Source organism: Chenopodium quinoa, unplaced genomic scaffold, assembly GCF_001683475.1.
Source record: "Chenopodium quinoa cultivar QQ74 unplaced genomic scaffold, ASM168347v1, whole genome shotgun sequence".
In the NCBI taxonomy this organism is placed as follows: Eukaryota; Viridiplantae; Streptophyta; class Magnoliopsida; order Caryophyllales; family Amaranthaceae; genus Chenopodium; species Chenopodium quinoa.
The window spans coordinates 11,373,393-11,395,237 of record NW_018744239.1 but is presented as its reverse complement, the minus strand read 5'-3'; the positions used below and the strand labels follow the sequence as shown (position 1 = coordinate 11,395,237).

General features: G+C 41.6%; 1 protein-coding gene and 1 pseudogene across 1 annotated transcript; one reads left to right on the top strand and one right to left on the bottom strand.

The window, feature by feature from the left end:
* Positions 1 to 1,800: 1,800 nt before the first annotated feature.
* Positions 1,801 to 3,703, bottom strand: LOC110694581 (annotated as a pseudogene).
* Positions 3,704 to 4,875: 1,172 nt separating this feature from the next.
* LOC110694580 lies at positions 4,876 to 7,180 on the top strand. The gene is made up of 2 exons (XM_021871748.1): positions 4,876 to 5,827; positions 6,546 to 7,180. The coding sequence occupies exons 1-2, from the start codon at positions 5,462 to 5,464 to the stop codon at positions 6,669 to 6,671; spliced, it is 492 nt and encodes a 163-aa protein (XP_021727440.1). The 5' UTR covers positions 4,876 to 5,461; the 3' UTR covers positions 6,672 to 7,180.
* The last annotated feature ends 14,665 nt before the right edge of the window (positions 7,181 to 21,845 follow it).

The window sequence follows — 21,845 nt, the reverse complement described above, 5'->3', positions numbered from 1 at the left end:
CCATCAACTCAATCTCGGTTTCTCACCCCTCTTAGGGTTGTAGGGGTCTTATTTCGGGATTGTCAGCATTGTCGTAGGGGCTGTTTTGGAAGGTTGGTTCATGTTCTCGCGTTCGTATTTTAGAGGATTTCTGGTTCCGGGGGGATCAGTTCATTTTAAGGATCTTCCGACAGAGTCGGTTCGACCGACTCTTGTGTCTTCTTTAGTTGATCCGCTTTCTTGTGCGTAAGATGCTTCTATTATTCATGGGCTGTTTGATTCTAGCTCCGCTGCTAGAATTCTTTCGTTGGACCGGCCAGTGCGGTTGGTGGATGATTTTGTTCACTGGAAATTCACTAGGGATGGTGTTTTTTCAACAAAATCTGCTTACGCACTTCTTTGTGAGCCTAGGGTCATGTCTAGTAGTTAATCTCAAATATCTCTAGTATGGTGGAGGAAGTTTTGGGCTTTACCATTTCTTCCTCGGTGGAAATTCTTTAGTTGGAAATTGCTGCATGACGCTCTGTCTTTAGCAGCTATTCTCCATTCTCGAGGCATCATGATTGATCCAGTGTGCTTTTTATCATGTGGATGTGGAATTTGTGTCTCATACATTCAAAGATTGTCCTGCTATCTGCAGTCTTTGGCTGTCTGGAGCGTTGGGCATTCAATGGGATCTTATGCAGTTTCCTTCGTTTAGTGTTTGGTTCTCGAGTACAATTTCTCATTTTTTGTTATTGAGAGACTGGAAGGGTATTACTTTGTTATTTTCTCTTCTCTAGGCGGTTTGGATTTCTCGTAATCATCTGAGGTTTAGGAAAGTTGCTTAGTCTCCTTGGATTATTATTGGTTTGGCGTCAAAGTGGTTTCTTCGTAGTATGCAGGCTCTGGATTGGAAGAGGTTTTCGAAGTTTTCTTGTTTGGTTTGTTTGGAGGCTAGGTAGGACGTCCAGTGGCTTTGTGTGCGGGGGTTACCTTATATTATTTCTCCAACGACTTGTTTGATTATAGATGGGGCCTGAGATTGTTTTACTTATAGGGTTGGATCAGGCTGGATAGTCCGTGATCTTCATTCTTCTGTGGTATTGGGAGGTGGATGTCGGGTTTTTATGGCAAGTTAAGCGTTGCAGTCTGAGCTTTAGGCCTATGTCTGGGGTTTGGAGTTTGCTATATGTAGAGGCTTCTTAAAAATTCGGGTTTATACAGAGTGAGCTGCCTCCTTGCTCTTCTTCCCCCTTCTGGTTCAATGGAAATTTCTGCTTGGTGGCTCATTCAGGAGTTGCGAGCTTCGGTTCATTCCCTTTTGGTTTGCCAGGTTCAAAAGGTTCCTTGTTTGTGGGTTACTCCTGCGACTGGTTGGCTGGTTGTGTTCAGCGTCATTAGTTGTTGTATTTTTTGTTTTAGCTTTTTGTTGACAGTTGTTGTATTTGTTTGTTTTCCTTTTATTTGATAGCTCTTTTGTCAAAAAAAAAAAAAAAAAAAAAACTAAAACTATTTTGTGGAATGTCTTTTTTTTGGGAGGTTGTGGAATAAGATATTGGGAGATATTTGATGAAGCTAGCTTCCTAGAAAAGTCCTAGGAAAGCAACCATATCAGAGATCATACGTGAAGTTATAAAAAAGGAAAAAAAAAAAACCAATTCATCTTATTATAGCTAAAATATTATTAAATAATTTCATTTTAAGATAAGCAAAGTTATAGAAAAAGGAAAAACAAAAAATCAATTCAGCTTATTATAGCGAAAATATTATTAAATTATTTTATTTTAAAGATAAGATTAAAAGCAATGTTATTTGTCTTATCTGTGAAAAGTAATTAGAATCAAGTAAACATTAAGAAAGAACGTGTCACAAGAAATTCATTCCGTAACATACACTTTTGCCATAATATAATGCCAACTAAATTAAACATTTTTATTTTTTAAGATTGAACCTAGATTTTCATGATAAAATCTTAAATATAACACAAACTACAAATTCATCAATATAATGTACTCCCTGACATTTTCATTAAAAAAGAGAGAAAAGAAGCTTAGAGTACGTTAATAACGTTATGTAAGTTCTACACACTAAAACATACGAAGTTTTTATAAAGCAAACTTAACCATTTTGACATTTGCACACTACTAAATGACATTGCCCTGTAGTAGACCATCTCTAATTTGTGCAGCAACATCCTTAATAGCACCAGGACCATGAGGGATGAACACGGCCGAGGATTTCGAGGAAGCCCCAATTTCCTTCATCGTGTTGAAATACTACATCACTAGAACCATGTCCATGATATCCTTAGTAGTTGTACCGGGCACATTTTCGGAGAAGTTTAGCGCGGCTGTCCTTCAGCCCATCTACTATCCACGAGCGTTGCCTTGCTATGCCGAGCCCTGCCAAGTACTTGGACTCTGCTTCCCCCTCGGCTTTCTTGATTTGCTGTGTTTTCTCTGCTTCCGCCTTTTCATTTGTTGCCTCCCTTAGCCTTGCAGCTACATTTAAATTGACATGCGAGTATATAACATGTAATTTACAATGCTAATACTAACTACTACTTGGTGCTTTGGTAGATTATATTCAAGAGTTGTTTTAGTCCCAATTTTCTAAACATAAACTAGGATTTAAATTAAACATAAAGATTGCTTAATAAATGAAATGTATAACACATGTGAACATAATAAACATAGTAGTAGTAACAATTAATAACCTTAAGAAGTTATACTAGGCATAATATACCTGCATTGATCTCCTTTATAGCAGTCTTTACTTCAGCATCAGGCTCGATGTCGATTATACGAGTATAAAAAATCTTATATCCATAAGTTGACATAGCCTAAAGCGAGGTGACAGATTACAAGGGTTACAACCATGACCATCAGTGTAAGCAATATTGAACGACCATGACCATTATATTCTTGTAAATGCAATAAGCTATTTATATTATAGGAGCAATGCTATAAAACCTTTCCAAGCTCGTCTTTCACAGTTTTTGCTATGGCGTTTCTCTGCTCTACAACAACATCAAGCTCCATTTTAGGTACACTAGCGCAAACAACTACCAACAGAAATTAAAGGCCGATTATATAAAACAGAGGATTTTAATAATAAAATCATGTTAAGAGTTACTCTAAAGCTTCTTATATTACTAGTACTAGTATATTCATGAGAATTAAACATGATATTTAGGGTTATATCCACTCAGTTACATATTTATACATTACATACCATCAATAACATAGGCTTGGATATGAGTAGTGGTGTTGCTAAGTTTATAAAATGCATCTGCCGCGTTCTCTTTCATCACACGATATATAATTGATGCAACCACAGTCAGGAACACATTATCCTGAGAAGATCACAGTGGTTAATTATGCCACTACTTATACCGCATTCCCAAATTAAAACATATAGCCCTTTGAATTTGCAATAGAATAATATTCATGTCATTTAAAATTTTGAACTATATGATTTACAGTGATTAAGGAATTTGTCAATTTGATATAGCTATAAAAGTATATGATTAGTGATTTGGTATGTAACATTAACCTTAGTTTTGGTCTGACAACGAATATTAAGTTTCACACCTAAGAAAAGACCGCCTTTTATTTCATAACCAAGAAACCAAGGCACACAATGGCATCCAGGGCTCGAGGAAATCGTCGTATCTTCCCCATTTTTCTTTGATTGCTATGGTTGAATGAGCTACTTGAAATCATCCAAATGACTGCCCCATTGTTGAGTACCTTAACAACTTAAAAACACAAAAAAAGAAAAAAAACAATTTAAATTTCTTGATAACTAAACAATTGTGATGATAAACTTGCTTTTTATATGCATATTTAAGGCAATAAATTCTTTATATTTAATTGCTCAAAAACAAATTGGGGGGGAGGGCAAGCATAAAATAAATGTACATGTATTTAATAGCTTACTAACCTTTTTTCAATAACTTGCATGAAGATGATTAATATAGTTGTAAGCTAGAGAGATCTCGATGACTTGATAGGAAATTTACCAATGAAGAGGCGAAGGAGGGAGAATATAGTAACTAGTAATTCTGCAAAAAATTGCAATGAAGAGATACACATGCTATATAAGGAAAAAATACATCTAACTTATCTCTTTTTTTTTTTTTTGTTAATTTGGAGACTTGTTATGCCATGTGCAATGTACGGGTTATATGAATATATGTAATGAGGAGAAAAAGAAGGTAAAATATTAAAACACGAGAGAGTGAAAAGGGTAGAGGAAAATAACTGCAATAGATTAATCGAATATGATAAAATGAAAGAGAGAAAACAAAATGAACAATTGAGGATTCCACTTTTTGACTGAATTTCAATTATCTTCCAATTTACGAATGTCATTTATGTTGTTATGTGCACCCTAGTGCATAGCTTGTGATGTGGACCGAAACTTTGGAAGGTTTGTGTTGTTACACACACCTTTGTTATAGTTGATGATGTTGCAAAGTATTATTACATGATTTCATTTTAAGATAAGCAAATTTATAAAAAAGGAAAAAAAAAACCAACTCAGATTATTATAGCGAAAATATTATTAAATTATTTTATTTACAGATAAGATTAAAAAAAATATTATTTATCTTATCTCTAAAAATAATTAAAATCAAGAAAACATCAAGTAAAAATGTGTCACAGGAAATTTACTCCGTAACGTACACTTTTGCCATAATGCCAACTAAATTCAACATTTTTATTTTTTAAGATTGAACCTAGACTAACATTTTCATTAAAAAAGAGAGAAAGCAAGCTTAGAGTACGTTATTATGTAGAGTTCTACACATTAAAACATACGAAGTAAAAGATATTTCATATACTCGACTTATGAAATTTTATAAAGCAAACTTAACCATTTGACATTGCAAACTACTAAATGGCATTTCCTTGTAGAAGACCATCTCTAATTTGAGCAACAAGCCAGCAACATCCTTAATAGCATCAGGACCATGAGGGATGAACACGGCGGAGGATTTCGAGGAAGCCTCGATTTCCTTTATCGTAGAGGTGTCAAAAGTACACCCGACCCGACCCGATCTGAAACCAACCTGAAAAAATATCCGATTCAAATTTAAACTCGCGTGGATACAATAATTTTGTATGACTTAACTTTAAAAATTGATCCAACCCGACCCGACCCGACCATATCAGACTCGATCCGAACATCTGAATTGACACCTCTATTTCATCGTGTCTACAATAGTAACGCGGATGACCCGTGCACCCGTCTAACCCTCCAACGTTAATCCGCAATGTCAACTCCTCCACGGCCCACGTTTATCAAACCTTCCCTCCAAAACCAATCAATCCAAAAAACATTCAAACATTTCAAAAAAATATGCCATCTTTCTCATTTCAATTTCTTTCCATAACTCAACGTTACACAATCTCTTCCTATCCTTCAATTATTACAACAACATTAATTCATTCCTTAATTCAAATTCAATTCAACCTCATTTTCGCTTCAATTCATGGAAGCCGCCAAAGCTAAAACAGAGGCGGCTTTCAAGCCGGCTCATTTGGTAACTTTTTCTCCAACACCCTCTTCAAAACTCAACAATCGGCGTCTCTCAAGCCAATTCTCCAAGCCGAGTAGCCCAATTCGAGCTGGCGCAACAAAGAAGAAGACTTTGGCTTGGATTTCTCTCCAAGGTCGGCTCGTTGGAGCCGATGAAGCTACCTCGGCTCAAGCCATTGACGGCGGCTTAAGCCAAGAGGAAGCCGTGGGGTGGGAACTCTTTAGCCGTATTCATCGTGTTCTTATTGTTGCTGTTGCTGCTGCTAAATGTGAGAAGAATCGCCAGATTTTCCAACTCAGAAAATGTGTTCAACTCAGGGTTTGTAAAATTCCCCTTTTTCTTTTTAATCACATTTGATTTTTTGAATTTGTTATGAATTTTTAATTTTTTTTTTATGTGGGGTTTGTTAATTCAGAGTTTGGTAAAAAAATAAAAATTAAAAATTTTGGTGGGTCTTAGATAATTATCGACTTTTGTAAAGATTATGTAAGGGTTCTGGAATATGTAAATTATTAATAATTGGAAGTAAAAAGTGATTAATTGGATAATATAGATGATGATTATGATGATATTGATGTTTAAAAATTGTTAGCTTTACAAGTACAATTGTTTGTAGACCCGCTTTGTTGGCTTCTTTTGTCATAGGAGAATTATACATTGTGAGCCAATTTACGCGAATAAGAATGAATTATATAGATTTTGCTTAAATTTTCGCGATTGGGATCTTTTTTAGCATGTTTGTGAGCCAATTTACGTGAATGAGATTGACTTGTACTCTTAATACCCGAGTTTTGGTTTTAAAATTGATTGAGTTAGTGACTCTACATGATCAAGGATGGTGTTATCACTGTTATGTGATACCCGAGTTTTTGGTTTACTATTATGACATGCCGAATTATTTAGCTGCATTCTCTAATTTTGAATTAGTAAATGTGAATGTGATTGAAGTAATAGGGAGTGCATTCTTTTGAGTTTTGAGTGTTACTGAAAAATTTAAGTTGAGGTTACTGATCAGTGTGTCTTTATGCTCTTGCAGGATGATATATTGATGAGAATGCAGCAAAAGCTGGATGAATTGTGTGATCAAATGAATACTATGAAAGATCAACCTCAACTAATAGTTGATTCTTCAGCATCCAAGATAATGGATTTTTCGTCTTGAAGATCATCTTTGGCTAGCAAATCTGACTCTATGTGCACAGACTGCTGGTTCTATGATCAACACTGAGCTGAGTTGAATGATGTTTTAGTGAAACTCTATTATTTGCCTGTTTTGTTACAAAGTACTTCCTAGTGGTAGTTCATTGCATGCACTATACACACACGAACAAAGAAAAAGATAGGTTAAGGAAACAGAATTTTGTGTTCCTCAGACTTGTTAGAAGCTGAATTTGACATGCTTGTAATGTCCCAGGGAAACTCACTGGTGAAAGCTGCTAGTGGTGACGAGATGTTTAAAAATAGACTGTCCATTTCTAATGAAGCAGAACAGGAGGAATGTCGTATGTCAGATTTGTCTGATTGGGCTTCAAGTGTCACTTCAGTGGCAGATTTACTAGTAATGAAATAACCATGGTTTTTGTAGTTTCTATGTATGATGTATATGCATCTGTTTTTGAGCAAAGGATTACTTATTTTTGCCTTTTGAGCAAAACTTACACTGGATGTCGATCATGGACGTGCTTTTCAGCTAAATAACTTAGCAATAAAGCAAGATATAATCTCAAGAGGGAATGTGAAGAAAAAGATGCTGCTATAAAGGAGCTTTCTTCTTTTATTCATTCAAAAGATGTTGTCACTTCTAAGGTAAGATATGCCTTACTATTTGTTTCTGTTTTTCCTTAATTTGTGAATTTGTTAATCAAGGATGGCTCAGTAAAGACACATTCCTTTTCTTGACAGAGAATCGAAGAACTTGAAGAAGTTATTCGAAAATGCATAATTATTACTAAGTTGAAAAAGAACTTGATTGTTCTGGAACAGAAGGTAAGAGCTCTTTGCTGAAACAACTTCAATCGTTTTCTACTCTTTTTTCTCTAATAAGTTGCCAAATTCTGATCCCTAATGAATGCCTGCAATAAGATATTATTCCCTACTTCCTTAATGTTTGTGAGCTAAAGCAATATTAAGTCTACAACCCGAATGGAAGGAGCATCAATATTCAACAATACTAAAGCTTTACATTATTACTGGTGGTGAACTTAACAAGAGCCAAATGGCGGTCATTCTCTAAGCCAAGCTTGGATAAGAAACAGCTACCTACAATGTCAGCAATCTGCTTTATGATATGGATAGTCCTTCATCTTCTGATGATTTAGACTGCATCTCTGAGAAGAAGCAGAATGCCTCTAGTATTGTTGAAAGTTGAGTAATAGTAAAGGCCTCCACAAACACTCTTCTCCTAAACAGCTTTTCTTCAAGTGAGAAAGTGTCAAAGATAAACCAGAACTTATCACTTGCAAAAGCGCCATCGCCTTCTAAAAAGCTTTCTCTTCGGGTCCCGAAATCCAGACCAGTGAGTCCCCTAAAGGAGAAATCATTGAATCAAACTCATTCTTCAGCATCTTCTCTAATGCCAAACAAGGTGTCTGCAGGACGTGTAGGTGTAGGTTCAAAAACTAACAAAAGACAACTCATAGTGGATCCAAAGATGAAACCTCATAGAAGCGATGGATGTAGTAAGTATCTTTTACGACCACCAGAAGTAGGCATAACTTTGATGGTAAGGCAACTTGAAACAAAAATGTCATATAAGATAGTGGTAAACACAATATAGGTATTGTTCTCACAAGTATGGATAAATGAAAATGCCTTACAGTGAAGATTTAAGTTTGATCACGGAAGATCAACTATCAAGGAATGTTATTCAGCTACAAGTGTGAAGTTTAGCATTGGATTCATTACATTAGAAGATCTCAAGTTATACATTCATCAGGGGGAGAAAATACGCGTTGCACTCTTTTTCCCTTAACCATGGTTTTGTCTCACATTGGGTTTTCCTGGTAAGATTTTTAACGAGGCAGCATGTCAAGGCGTATTATGAAAGTGTTATACTCTTTTTTCTTTCACTAGGTTTTTATCCCATCGAGTTTTTCCTAGCAATAATGATCATCCAAGGGGGAGTGTTATATAATATATGTATTTAGTGAATGCCCATTATACCCTTATGATAATTTTAGGATATTCTAGGTTTATTAATCTACAAGGAAACCCTAATTGAATCACATGTATATATATATATGTACTCCTACATCATTCAGTTTTAAGAATATAGTTCTCTTCTCTCCGCTACTTTCTCCTCTTTCTCTTTTATTTCATAACATATTGTAATTTATTTTAGATAAAAAAATTTATATTAATTATAAAAATAAATCAGCGCGTTTTTTGTGTGGCTGGTCATATCATGTAGCTGGATGAGAGACACCCAAACACTGACCGAATAACCCCTAATCAATTGAGTAACCCTTGATCAACCAAGTAACTCATGACCAAAGAATCCCAACCACACTGTATGACCAGCCACATACAAAACTTTGTAAAATAAAATATTAATGGTGAAGTTAAGAGGACCAGGAAGAAGGATTAATTACATAATTAGATCTGAATTGTGTGTAAAAATCTGCCATAAACTAGAGACAGATAATGCAACCCTTCACTATGATTCTATTAATGTTTTGTGAAGAGTATTACTCTTAAATCATTTTGGGAAAACCATTTATCATAATATGAAACGTTTAAAGGTTTTATAGTGGAATAAAATTTTTCTAAATGTTCCACAAAACTATTTAATTGTGTTTTAGAATTAAATTGTGAGTCCATTCGATTTGATGATATTCAAAATAGGATATCAAGGCCATGTCTTGGATAAAGAAACACCTATTAAGTGAACGTTGAATATCATATCGAAATCATCCCTAATCGAGGTCATTTGAAAGTTGGGCAACTGATGACCACGTGAGATTAGTGTGTAGTATGATTTATAGCACCGTTTCTTGTGCTACAAGGACATGATTGTCATAAATCATTTGCACAGGTATTAGTTTGGAACTATACCCGATCGACCTATGAGAATACTTTAAGAGATATGACAATCGTCATAAGTATATCGCTCATTATAGCTATCAGAACCTCTTTCCTCGACCATGAGTGTTGTTAGTTCTCTTGTTTGAGTACTAGTCCGATTTGATGTTATCAAACGTCTACCATAAAAGGGGATTATAACGGCAACACTCGGGTGGATAGGTCCTCTTAGTAAGGGAAGCTAACAATGCAAGACCGGATATGTCCCCCTATTAACAATAGGGAACATGTCTTTGTTGTTTACAAGGCCTCTCGAAGAGCGAGACTAGGGAAATGCATGGCCTTGTTCAGATGGATTTTAGAAATCATCTGCTTATTGGCAGTCGAACTCAGAAATCGAAAAACACTTCTAGACGTAATAAGGATGACGAAGAATCTTACCTTATAGTTCATGAAAAGACATTAAGTGACATAGGAAAAAGGCTATACACTTACAGCGCACTTGTCCAGAAGGACAAGTGGGAGATTGAAAGGAGCGGTGTCCTTCGAACAAGTGTATTATTCCGATAGAGGGTTTGGAATTTTTAGAAAGCTAATTATTCAGTGAGGTTAATTATTCAGTGAGGTTAAGTGATCCGAATGCCTAGCTGGAGACCGTTTCTGATCAGTAATATTAATGCGTAATTAACATTACAGCTTGATCTTGACTGAACCCCTCGGGTCACATCCAATCATGTAATCAAAACAAAACGACGAATTAATCTGAATTATTAAATAAGTCATTAGAGTAATACGAACAAAGACGTCGAATATCGAGCTCAGAGCGTCGAAACCGAGCGTCGTAAGTCGAGTCGAATTTAGGATCCGACGAGATGAGAAATCAAGCAAACAACAAGTTCAAGCTAAGCGGTAGCTTCGCATTGGCCTAGCCATGCGAAAGCTAGGCTAGCATAGGGCACCAACCATAATGCATGGCTGTGCTGCAAGCCAAGCTTGCGTGTGCGTGCTAGGCTTGCTAGCCGAGCATTCTTGCGGGGCAGAAGCACCTGGTTGCACGCAAGCTAGCACCTGGTGCGCCATGCGTGCTAGCATGCTGGTGCCTCGCACTCAACAACAAGCATAGCAGCAGCTAGGCACTGCCTAGCATAAGTAACGAAGCAGCAGCAGCAGCCCGCATAACGTGCGTTGTCTGCTGGCTATGTGTAGGCATATGCGGGCTGGCTGGCAGGCAGCGAGGCTGCCTTGGTTGCTAAGGCAGGCCGCCAGCAAGCACTTGCGTGTGGTTAGTTGTGCTTGTGAGAGCTTGTGTGTTTGGTTTTTCTTGGGGAGCAAGGGGAGGGTAGTCCCCCCCCCCCTTATGGTCCTCACCTAACCCCTTGCTCACCACTTGACATTTGTCGTTTGTTGATTCATTTGCATTTCAATTTGATTTTTGAATTAAATTAAATTGAATAAAATGCAATTTTACCAACTCTCCCACATTAATGGGAGATTGGAATTCAAGAGCTCATTTCCCTATAAATGCCAATCATTTGGCATTAGGAAGGGACACTTGAGTTGTGAAATTTAAGGGATCTCCAAGAAGAGAAAACCTTAGTTCTAATACTCTAAGTTCTTTTGGTCTAACTCCGACTAAGCTTCGGGGTAAGGGCCATTCGGGTCGGGTCTCGAGGGTGAGAACCGTTGGAGGCTTGCGCATTTGCGTAGTTTTATGCTTTCAAGTTCGAGCTCTAATAAGAGAGAAGCACGCATCAAGGGTATGATCGTTTTTCTCTCCTTTTGTTAATTAATTATGTGATTGTTAATTAATACTCATGTTTAGTTACTTTAATTTGTTTCGGATTTTGGGAGGTTTCATTCTGCTTAGTGTTAGACACTACGAAACCCAACAACTCCCACCAAAATAATTAGGGTTAACATTACCCCCCATCCTCCCAAAAGGAATGTCTTGGCTGTAGCCAAAGAATGAAGAGTAGTCTGTGTAAATTAAATACCACGGGAGTCGGGATCCACGTATCCCTGGGGTGGTGGTTGGAACTAGTCAGGGTAAAGGGAGTCAGCAGGAATAACAACATGACGAGCATAGTCGTCGTACATGGGAAAAAGTCTCCTACCCGTGTTCCACTCAACATAGCCCACCCTCTGGTCAAGGGAACCAACTAGCCTCCTAATATCCCCAACCTCTGTCCTAAGCTCCCCCTAGGCCTCCTCTATCCTACCTATAGCCTGAGTTATACTCTGTAGGTCCTTAATGGTCTTAAGGTCTGGCCTAGGCTGGTGTGGGGGTGGCTGAGGCACATGTGGCTGTGGCACATGTACCTGTGGTTGTGCCTAGGCAAGCAGAATATCATATGTATAGGAATGCTGCCCAGGAGAGAAAGCGGTCAACACTGTGTTAGGGAGAGGGAAAACGGGTATGTAATCCTTCCCAACCCTCACATGCCACTCTAGGACTTGATGATGGTTTGGTTTAACCCAGTTTAAGCCTTGGAGGTAAGTCAAGTTCATAAGAGTGCCCCCCCCCATAGTTGATCAACCCCCCCTCGTAGCTAGTCTTACTTAACCCCGCCTTCTTAATCGCTATCCTAGTGATTAGGCCGCCAAAATGAATAGGGGTCTTGACATTGTTACTACAAGCATTGGGATGCCTACTCAAATGGGTAATGATGAATTTAGCTATGTTCAATTTTTTATACCCAAACATGTAATGTCTTTGGATAGCTAGCTCCATAGTTTGGGTGTTATGGGGTTCATGGCGAGCTAGAATACAAGTCCCGGAAAATCTTTGAAAGATTTTTGGGACGGGGTGGTGGAAAGGGAGTGCACTAGCATGTTGTGAATTAAGGCAAGGTTTTCCCATAGAAGCAAGATATATATCATTGGCCTTATATTCTTCATGCCATTGGGTGGTGGGTTTGGGATCAAGCTCAAATAATCGTGCAAATTCATAAGTCAAACTAATATTTCTATTATTCAAGCAAAAATGCAAACTAGGGCCATTGTTAGATTGAACTACATTTGGAGAGGATAAAAATTCACATGTTAATTCTCTATATGTAGGATAGTGCAAATCAACAAACTTCCGCATGCCAATATTATTCATAAAACGTCTAACATGCTCATAAAAACCTAAAGATTGTAGGGTTTCTCGGTGTAACCACCGAGAAGGATGTACCTCAGAGGTTTATGAGCCGTTCTCGTTGTTGCGGAGTCGCAATTTTGATTGTCGGCCACTGGTCTAATTGTAGAGCTGGGTCAATCGTCACCCTAGAGCCCGAACCACGTCCACCACCTTGTGTTCTTTCCCTCTTGCCAAACATGTTGAATATGGGTCTACAAAATTTTTGTTTCAAAATCAAACAAAATTAGTGTAGAAATAAAGAGGATGAAGAGAGGAAGAAGAATATGTAAAAATTCTTGAATTTGGATGAGAAATGGAGGAGAAATCTTACAGAGAAGTTACAGAAAATAAGGTTTTAGAGAGAGAAACAATGGAGGAAAGAGAAAATAAGGAAGAAAGAAAAAAGAAAGAAGGATAAAGAAGAAAGAAAGAATAGGAAAAAAGACGGGAAGAAATAGGCGCGCTCGATTAGGCGATCTGACATTTTGGTTTCGCTGTGCTTGCACCCGGTCGGGCGAAATTCGAACCCTGATTTTTGCTTCCACTCGCGCCTAGTCAGGCAATTTAAGCTCTTTTTCGACCTTCAATCTTGTGCCCCGTCGGGTGTCTCTCGCCCAGTCGGGCGATTTTGCCTCGTAATCGGTGCATTTCTTGCGCCCGATCGGGCACCTATCTCTCGGTCGGGCGATTTTCTTCAATCTCGAGATAGCTCTCACGCCCGGTCGGGCGAGGATCCGCCAAGTCGGGCGCGCCATTAGCTATAGCCCCGATTTTTTTTTTTCTTTTCTTCAAAATTTGGCTAACTCTTTTTGCTCTAATACTGTACAAAACAATTTAAAACACATTAAATTCCCTCATCTTTTCTCACAAAAGACAAAGACAAAAGGAAAACTACTCTAGATAGAAAGTGAATACGGGCTGCCTCCCACAAAGCGCTGGTTTATCTAGGTCCCGCACAACCTTCTTACCATATGCAAATCAAGATGAGGTAGAGTTGATTAGGTAAAGTAATTCAACTGCACCTATCGTAGCCCTTTCACGTTATAGCTTTAACCTTTGGCCATTTACCTTAAAAACATCACCATGTTCTTCATATAACTCGACAGAATCAAATTTGTTTGCCCTTTCCACAGTGAAAGGACCCGAGCACCTTGACTTACACATTCCTGGGAAAAGTTTAAGTCTTGAATTAAACAATAAAACCTTATCACCCTCTTTGAATTCTCTCGGAAGGATCATCTTGTCATGCCATTTTTTAGTCTTCTCATTGTAGACACGTGCACTACCATAGGCCATCAACCTAAACTCATCTAGTTGGTTAAGTTATAGAAGCTGTTTCGGGGTTTTCTGATGTCCTGCGGGAGAGTTACAATTCCGAGACTGGAACCGGACGCCTGTACCTGCAAAATAACGGAGACTCCTGAGAGCTCCGCCTCCAACGGTCAAGTTAGTACCTGATTAAGGAGTAATTAATACGGAAATTAAAGTAATAAGATCTCTCTAGGTGAGAGTGTTTAATGTTGGTAATCTGCGTCGTTAGCGAGATTAGCCGGTTATTAGTGTTCCGTAATATTTCTGTTCTTCTCTGTTCTCCAGGTGAGAGTAATTGCTTGATCAATTGCCTCTCAATTGCTTGGTGTTCTCTTGATTTTTTTGATCCCCCTAATTAATGAGGATTAATTAAGTATTTATAGCCTTGAGAAGCGTGCCACTCTCTAGGTTTAGGGTAAACCTAGGGCTGACTGGGCCTCTAGACAGGATTGGGCCTTGTTGGCCGGTTTTCCCATTTGGCATGGGTGGACACGTGGCGTGTCTCAATTGGTCCGTAGAGGACGTATCTGTGATTGACACGTGGCAGGCTCCTATTGGCCTTCGTGAAGGACACGTGGCGGAACCTGGTTGGTCCACTTGTCAGACAGTGATTGGTGGATAAAAATCCCCTAATCATTTGCCCCTCACAGGTGGCACGTGACTGGTCACGTGTCGCCTGTGACAGGTGTCGCACGGTGACAGGCGACGGCCTGCTACAGGTGTCACCTTGCAAATGGCCGAGAGATTTTCCCGCCCAAATTTTGAATTTGGAAGCGACCCTTCGCCTTCTCACTTTGCCTATATAAGGAAGTGCTGACTTCGGTCATTTTCACATTTGAGAACTTTGCGAGAACATTCGGACCCCTGAACTTGCTCTGACATTTCGGACCTTTTCTGCCTACCGCCTGTTCTGACAAGCCGACTGCACCGGACTTCCAGAACTTCATCAACCGTCACTCGTTCAGGTAACTCAGTTCTCTTACTCTTAATTTTCTTTTTATTTTTTTGAAATGGCACCACGGAAGCACACGACACGACCTAAGTTAGTGATCAGCCGGTCACCGGGGACGGCTGAATCTAGGACTAGGAGTGTCGCCTGCCCTTTTCTGGACCCATCTTTGCCCTTTATACAAAGTCCGACTGTATCTGTGTCTATGCAGAACGTGATGGCCAGAACAAAAAAGACTGCTATGATATCAAACTCAGACGGCTCCTCCCAAAGGGTGCTCATTAGTGAAACATCTGACCAGGCGCCAGATGTAGAATTGAAACGAGGCGGCTTCCAAGCCGACAGTTCTGAGAGAGGGGCCAAGGTGGTCCCTTCCCATCTTACCGTTGACATGTCTAATTTTCCTCCTGCTCCTTCTAAGGGAGAGGAGGCGGGCCCCTCTGGGAGAGGGGAGGAGTCGTCCTCTTCGGACTCGTCAGAGGACGAGTCCGAGTCCAGCTCTTCTGGCCACAGTTCTCCAGGCTCAGAAGAAAGACATAGCCGCCTACAAGAGGCGAGACTTTCTCATGCAGTTGAGAAGGGGGACAATTGGGCGGAGCCGTTCGCCTCTTACAGAGAGGAAAACGCCCCCTACTACTGCATGGTACCCCGGGGCCGGATTGCAACCATGCAAGACAAAGTGGAGAGCTTTATTGCTAACCACAGAATGGGCCCGGAATTTTTACTGTTCGTGCCGGATCCAGAAGACACTGTCGTCTGGCCGGCTGGTACCAGCTATGATGACGGCTGCTTTGGCTGCTATGTGGCGGCCATCAAAGCTGGACTGCGCTTCCCATTACATCCGGCTGTTCAGCGGATTTTAGATGGGTATGATTTGGGGTTATGGCAGTTAGCCCCCAACTCTTGGGTAAACGTACTCGGCTATGTGGCCGGGTGCGAAATGTACGGGGTGGAGCCAAGCTTTGAGGCTTTCGCCCACATGAACTATCTTAGCCGGACCCCTAAGTCGGGAGGTACCGGCTGGTATCAATTAACAAGCCATAGGGGTTACCTCATGACGAGAGGTAAGGCGAACAAATGGAAGGATTGGCGGAACACCTTCCTTATCATTGAGGGTTCAGACACGGAGCTGAACCAACGTTTTAACAAGTGGAATAGCGATCCGCCTCTTCTCGCAGGCGGCCGCAGCATGCCGCCTGTTCCCCCAAAGGCTAAAAGAGAGATCCTAGACAAAGGACTCTTCAAAGTAGAGACTAGGGTGAACCCTACTTCAGGGGTACGAGAGCAAGTACCCCTAAACTGCGTCCCGAGCTTCAAGTGGCTCTATGACGAGTACTTTTTGGCCGCCTGTGGCCTCAGCAGTCGGTGCTCTAGAGGTAGCCGGCCTGACAAATACTCTGTTTTTTCACGCCTTGTTTACTTGGGATCTTTACTAACTTTGCTGTTTATTTTTTGCAGCTGACGCCATGAGTAAAATAACAGCATCCAAGACTGCGGCGGCCATGTTGCGGGGCCTCTCTCATGCAACAGTCTTATGCCGACTCCCCCAACAAGGGGGCACCCTTGGTAGGCTTCGAAAACTCTTCCTCTTTTAGTTGTCTTATGCATATACTAACTCTTTTTGTTTTCAGTCTGGCACTCCAAGGGCTTCTTCCTCGCAACAGCCGGACCCCAAGGCCCGGAGGACGACTGTTGCAAGCTCTCCTGGGTCTTCCAGGAAAACAGTGGCGGCTGAGAAGCAGCCGGCCACTTCTTCTAAAACCCCGGCGGGGCCGCCTAGAAGTATGGACAATTACTTGTAAAAACTCATTTGCTTCCTTCTTGACTAGGTCTAACTTGCTTTTTTTTTTTTTACGCTTGATGCAGCCGGCCCTCAGGGGCTTGACTTGGTTGAGGTAGCCAAGTCTATGATCAAGGTAGTTCCTCCATCTGAAAGGGAGGCGGTCAGGGGTGCCGGCACCCTTGACCTTGATGGGATTTCAAGGGTCCTTGCTGAGGTATACTTAGCATATTTTTGAGTATTCGATTTCCAGGACGCCTGTTATCTTTTTTGTTTGGAAACTGACGCCTGTTTTTTTTTTTTTTTTTTTTTTTTTTTTTTTTTTTTTTGTACTTAGGCCCTGCTCCGAGTTAACAGCCTTCGCAAGCCGATTGATCGGAAAAACAAAGAGGTAAAGGCCGCAAAAGCTATGGCCGCCTCCAACTGTGATAAGGCAATGTTTCAAATTGCCCAAAATGAAGTACTGACCATTGATCTTCTTTATTATCAGGCGCAGGCTACCGCCGCTGTTCGGGCTCAGTTAGAGGCGGCCCAGAAGAAGAATGACGAGCTGGAGGCGACCGTCACAAATCTTAAGGCCGAGCTGAAACCTCTTCGCCAAAAAATGCACTCTTACGAAGCCATGGAGAAATCTTTGGCCAACGTAAAAGAACGCCTGGTGAGCCAAGAGAAGAGTCTTACCCAAGAGCTCTCGGAAAAGGCCGAGCAAGAGAAGAAAGAGCTCGTCCGGGAGATGGTGGAAGACTCCGCTCAAATCCAGCGCATGACCTGGGGCCGCCTGTTCCCCAATGCCGACTTTGCCTCATGGGAAAGAACGTACCGCCAGTGTTCGGAAACATATAATCAAGAGATCCTGGCGGCTGCTGAAGAAGAGGCGTTGGAAGAAGAGGAGGAAGAGCCGGTTGTGGCGCTTGTGCCACTTGGGGGTAAGGCATCAAAAGAGGGTGCAGCTAAAGCCGAGTCCAGCAAGAAGAGTGCTGACCAGGCGGCAGCTGCTAATACGGAACTGCCCCCTTCTTAAGCTTAAAGTATATTTTTTTTCAAGGCCTGCGTGCCGTTTGCTTTGTATTTACCCGGCCAGGGGGCCGGGGTTTTGAATATTTTGCTGGTCTTTAATGACCGGCTTATTTTTAATCAAATTTTTGTTTTGATTCAAATTTGTCTAAGTATTCCATATCTAAAATCCCATTGTTCACTAGACCGACTGTTGTGTATGGCCGAACGTTGCAGACAGGTACAAATAGTAAGTACGCCGCCTATGCCCCTGGACGACTGGTTGTCTGTTTCCAGGATAGACGATCAGTCGGTCATTTATTCAATCGGTATTCGAACTATTTATTCAATCGGTCTGACCAAGTAAATAGTATTACCTAGTCGCCAAGGAATTAAGTAGGATAACAAGCGGCGGGTACCGGTTGTTTCCCTTTATTGCCAATGTTGGCTTTTAACTCGTAATTTGTTAACCTAGCAAGAGTAGTGGTTGAGAGCCCCTGTTTATTAAGAACAGGCGAACGACTCATACCTTTTAGGCTCCATACTAAGTTTGAGTGACTATTAAGTTAACAGAGGAGTTACTTAGTCTTCGTCACAATCTAGATTGAGTAGTAGAGGTACCAGGCGGCGTAGGGCGGCTAGACCCCTTGATTCGCCAATGTTTGTTGGCTATTAACTCAATAGGTACCCCCTGCATTTATCCCAAGTAATACAGGCGGTCATCTGACTCAGATGTCAACTGCTACCACTGGTTTGGTTAGTGATAGAGTTATCCTTGTCTCAAAAACGGCTACGTGGTTGCCCTTGGGGACAGTCGTATAGGTGCCGTGTAATTAGTTTATAGAACAATGTTCCACCCAAAAGGGAGCTGCTCTCTGCGACGAATTTCATCCGGAGGGATGCCGTCGGACGCCTGCTATGATGTTGGGACAGGTCGTATTAGTTTTGTAGATTTGATCAGGTGGCTTGGCGCCTGGTCTGATCATTCGGCCGGTGGCCTTGGTAAGTTCTTGGTGAACGTAGGTGCTAAGTAAAAGAAGGGTAGCCGGCTGTTAGGCACAGGGTCGGCCAGGCCCCAATCTTTTTAGCTAAGTATTGTGAGTAAAATACTCAATGGAGAGTAGCCGACTGTAAAGGAACAGACGGCATGCCCCTCTGAAGATAGAGTGAAAAACTCCATGGAGAGTAGCCGACTGTAAAGGTACAGACGTCATGCCCCTCTGAAGATAGAGTGAAAAAACTCAATGGAGAGTAGCCGACTGTAAAGGTACAGACGGCATGCCCCTCGTAATACAAAAATTGAATAGTAAGTGCAAACTTTATTAAGTAGCTCTTTACTTTCCATCTTTCAGAAGAAATATTTTTTAAGGTTATCTACATTCCAAGTTCGAGGCAACGGTTGTCCGTCTGGTGTTTCCAGACGGTAGGTACCGTCCCTGACTTCCTCATAGATTCGGTAAGGTCCTTCCCAGTTGGGAGTTAGTTTGCCAGACTCATTAGCCCTACCAACTGCTTCCATTTTTCTAAGTACAAAGTCCCCTACTTTGAGTGGACGCCTGTGTACTTTTTTGTTGTATGATCTAGTCATTCTCAGGCGATAGATCTCATGGCGCAAAACAGCATTGCCCCTCTTTTCAGGAAGTGAGTCTAATGCCAGGCGCATGGCTTCCCAGTTTGCCTCTTCGTTATACAGCATTACTCGAAAAGTCGGCTCGTAGTGTTCTATTGGAAGAACAGCTTCCGCACCATAAGTTAGGAGGAATGGAGTTTCTCCAGTCGCCCCTTTTTCAGTCATCCTAATGGCCCAGAGAACATGTGGTAGTTCATCCGCCCATAGGCCGCCTGGTCGTTCAATCTTTTTCTTGAGACCGTCTGAGATGATTTTATTAAAGGCTTCTACCTGGCCGTTTGCTTGTGGACGGCCGACAGATGCAAAGTAGTGTGCAATTCCTTGGTCTCCCAACCAGCTTTTGAGAACAGGCGTCTCAAATTGGGGACCATTATCAAAAACCATAGACATGGGAACCCCGAACCGAGTGATGACGTTTTTCCAAATGAATGAAATTACATCCTTCGTCTTGATTCCCTTTACAGCCTCCGCCTCTACCCATTTAGTGAAGTAGTCAACGGCAACAAGTATATACCTTCTGCCGCCTGTAGCAGGCGTATATGGACCCAGAATGTCCATGCCCCACTTAGCAAACGGTAGTGGGCTGTGAATGGTAGTGAGGTCAGTAGCCGGACGGTGAATTAATTTGCCAAACCTTTGGCACTTGTCACATTTTTTCACCATCTCCATTGCATCTGCTTCCAAAGTAGGCCAAAAGTAGCCCTGCCGCCTTGCCCTTTGAGCAAGCATCCTACCACCTATATGAGAAGCACAGTAACCAGAGTGAAGATCATCTAGTATCTCTCGTCCCTTTTCAGGAGTAACACACTTTGAGAAGGGTTGAAGGTACCCCCTCTTGTGAAGTTCTCCCTGTATCATTTCAAAACAGGAGGCTCGTTTTTTCAGTGCTGCCGCCTGTTGAGGATCATCCGGCAGTGTACCGTTTGTCAGATATGCCCTGATTGAATCCATCCAGGTTGAGCTTCTGTCTAGGATTCCAATAGGGTTTTCCTCGATGCTTCTCTTCTCCATTACTTCCCAAAAAACAGTTCGAGGAGTATCGGAGGAGGCGGATGATGCTAATTTTGACAGTGCATCTGCCTGGTTGTTTTCTGATCTCGGCACTTGGATCAGATGGAAATCCCCAAGGGAGCCGACTGCTTGTCGGACCGCCTGTAAATACTTGATCATGGCCGGATGGGTTGCTTCGTATTCGCCATTGTACTGACTCACTATCAATTGTGAATCAGAACAGGCGTCTATTTTTCTTGCCCCTGCCGCCTTGCACATGCGGATCCCGGCTAGTAAAGCTTCATATTCTGCCTCATTGTTTGAAGCTTGAAAACTGAAGCGTAGAGCATACTCGAACCTGTCGCCCTCTGGAGATTGACATACGACGCCTGCTCCACAACCATTTGAAGTAGAGCTTCCGTCCACATATACCTTCCAGACTTGGTCTGGAACTTGAGAGTCAGGAGGACGAGTCATCTCTACAATAAAGTCAGCAAAGGCTTGCCCCTTCACTGCTTTTCTAGGCTCGAAAGTAACTTCGAGGCTCTGTATTTCTATGGCCCATTTGATCATTCGTCCTGACGAATCCATGATGGTAAGGGGCCGCTTGATTGGTTGGTCGGTATACACGACGACTGCATGTGCCAAAAAGTAGGGCTTCAATTTTTTAACAGCCATGAAGAGTGCAAGACCAAATTTCTCCACTAGGGGATACCTCAACTCGGCATTTTTCAGTACGTGACTGACAAAGTAGACCGGGAGCTGACAGCCGTCCCTTTCAGCAAGGACCACAGCGCTTAACGCATGATCAGAGACGGCCAGGTACATGTAGAGATCCTCTTTGGGCAAAGGGCTGACCAGCCTCGGCAAGGAATGCAAGTGAACCTTTAATTTCTGGAAGGCGGCCTCAGCATCCGGCCCCCATTCAAACCTTGCCTTTTTCTTAATTGCCTGGAAAAAGTATAGGCATTTGTCGCCTGATCGGCTTAGGAATCTCCCCAAGGCCGCCAGACAACCTGTTAACTTCTGAACCTCTCGGATGGTACGGGGCGACTGCATGTCAATGACCGCATGTACCTTCTCAGGGTTCGCCTCTATTCCTCTCTGATTGATAAGGAATCCGAGAAATTTCCCAGACTCAACTCCAAATACACATTTCTTGGGATTGAGCATGACATGGTGCCGCCTGAGTGTGGCGAAAGTTTCTCGGAGGTCCGTCAGATGATCTTTCTGAAGTTTAGTCTTGACAATCATATCATCAATATATGCCTCGACGTTTCTCCCAATCTGATCAAAGAACACTGTGTTTATCATTCGTTGGAAGGTAGCCGGGGCATTCTTAAGACCAAACGGCATGACCGTGTAACAGTATAACCCCTGATCAGTGACGAAGGCCGTCTTCTCCTGATCTTTCTTCCATAAAGGAATTTGATGGAAACCAGAATAGGCGTCCATAAAACTCATCAAGGCATGACCTGCTGTTGAGTCGACCAGATTATCAATTTTAGGCAGAGGGTAACTGTCTTTGGGGCACGCCTTGTT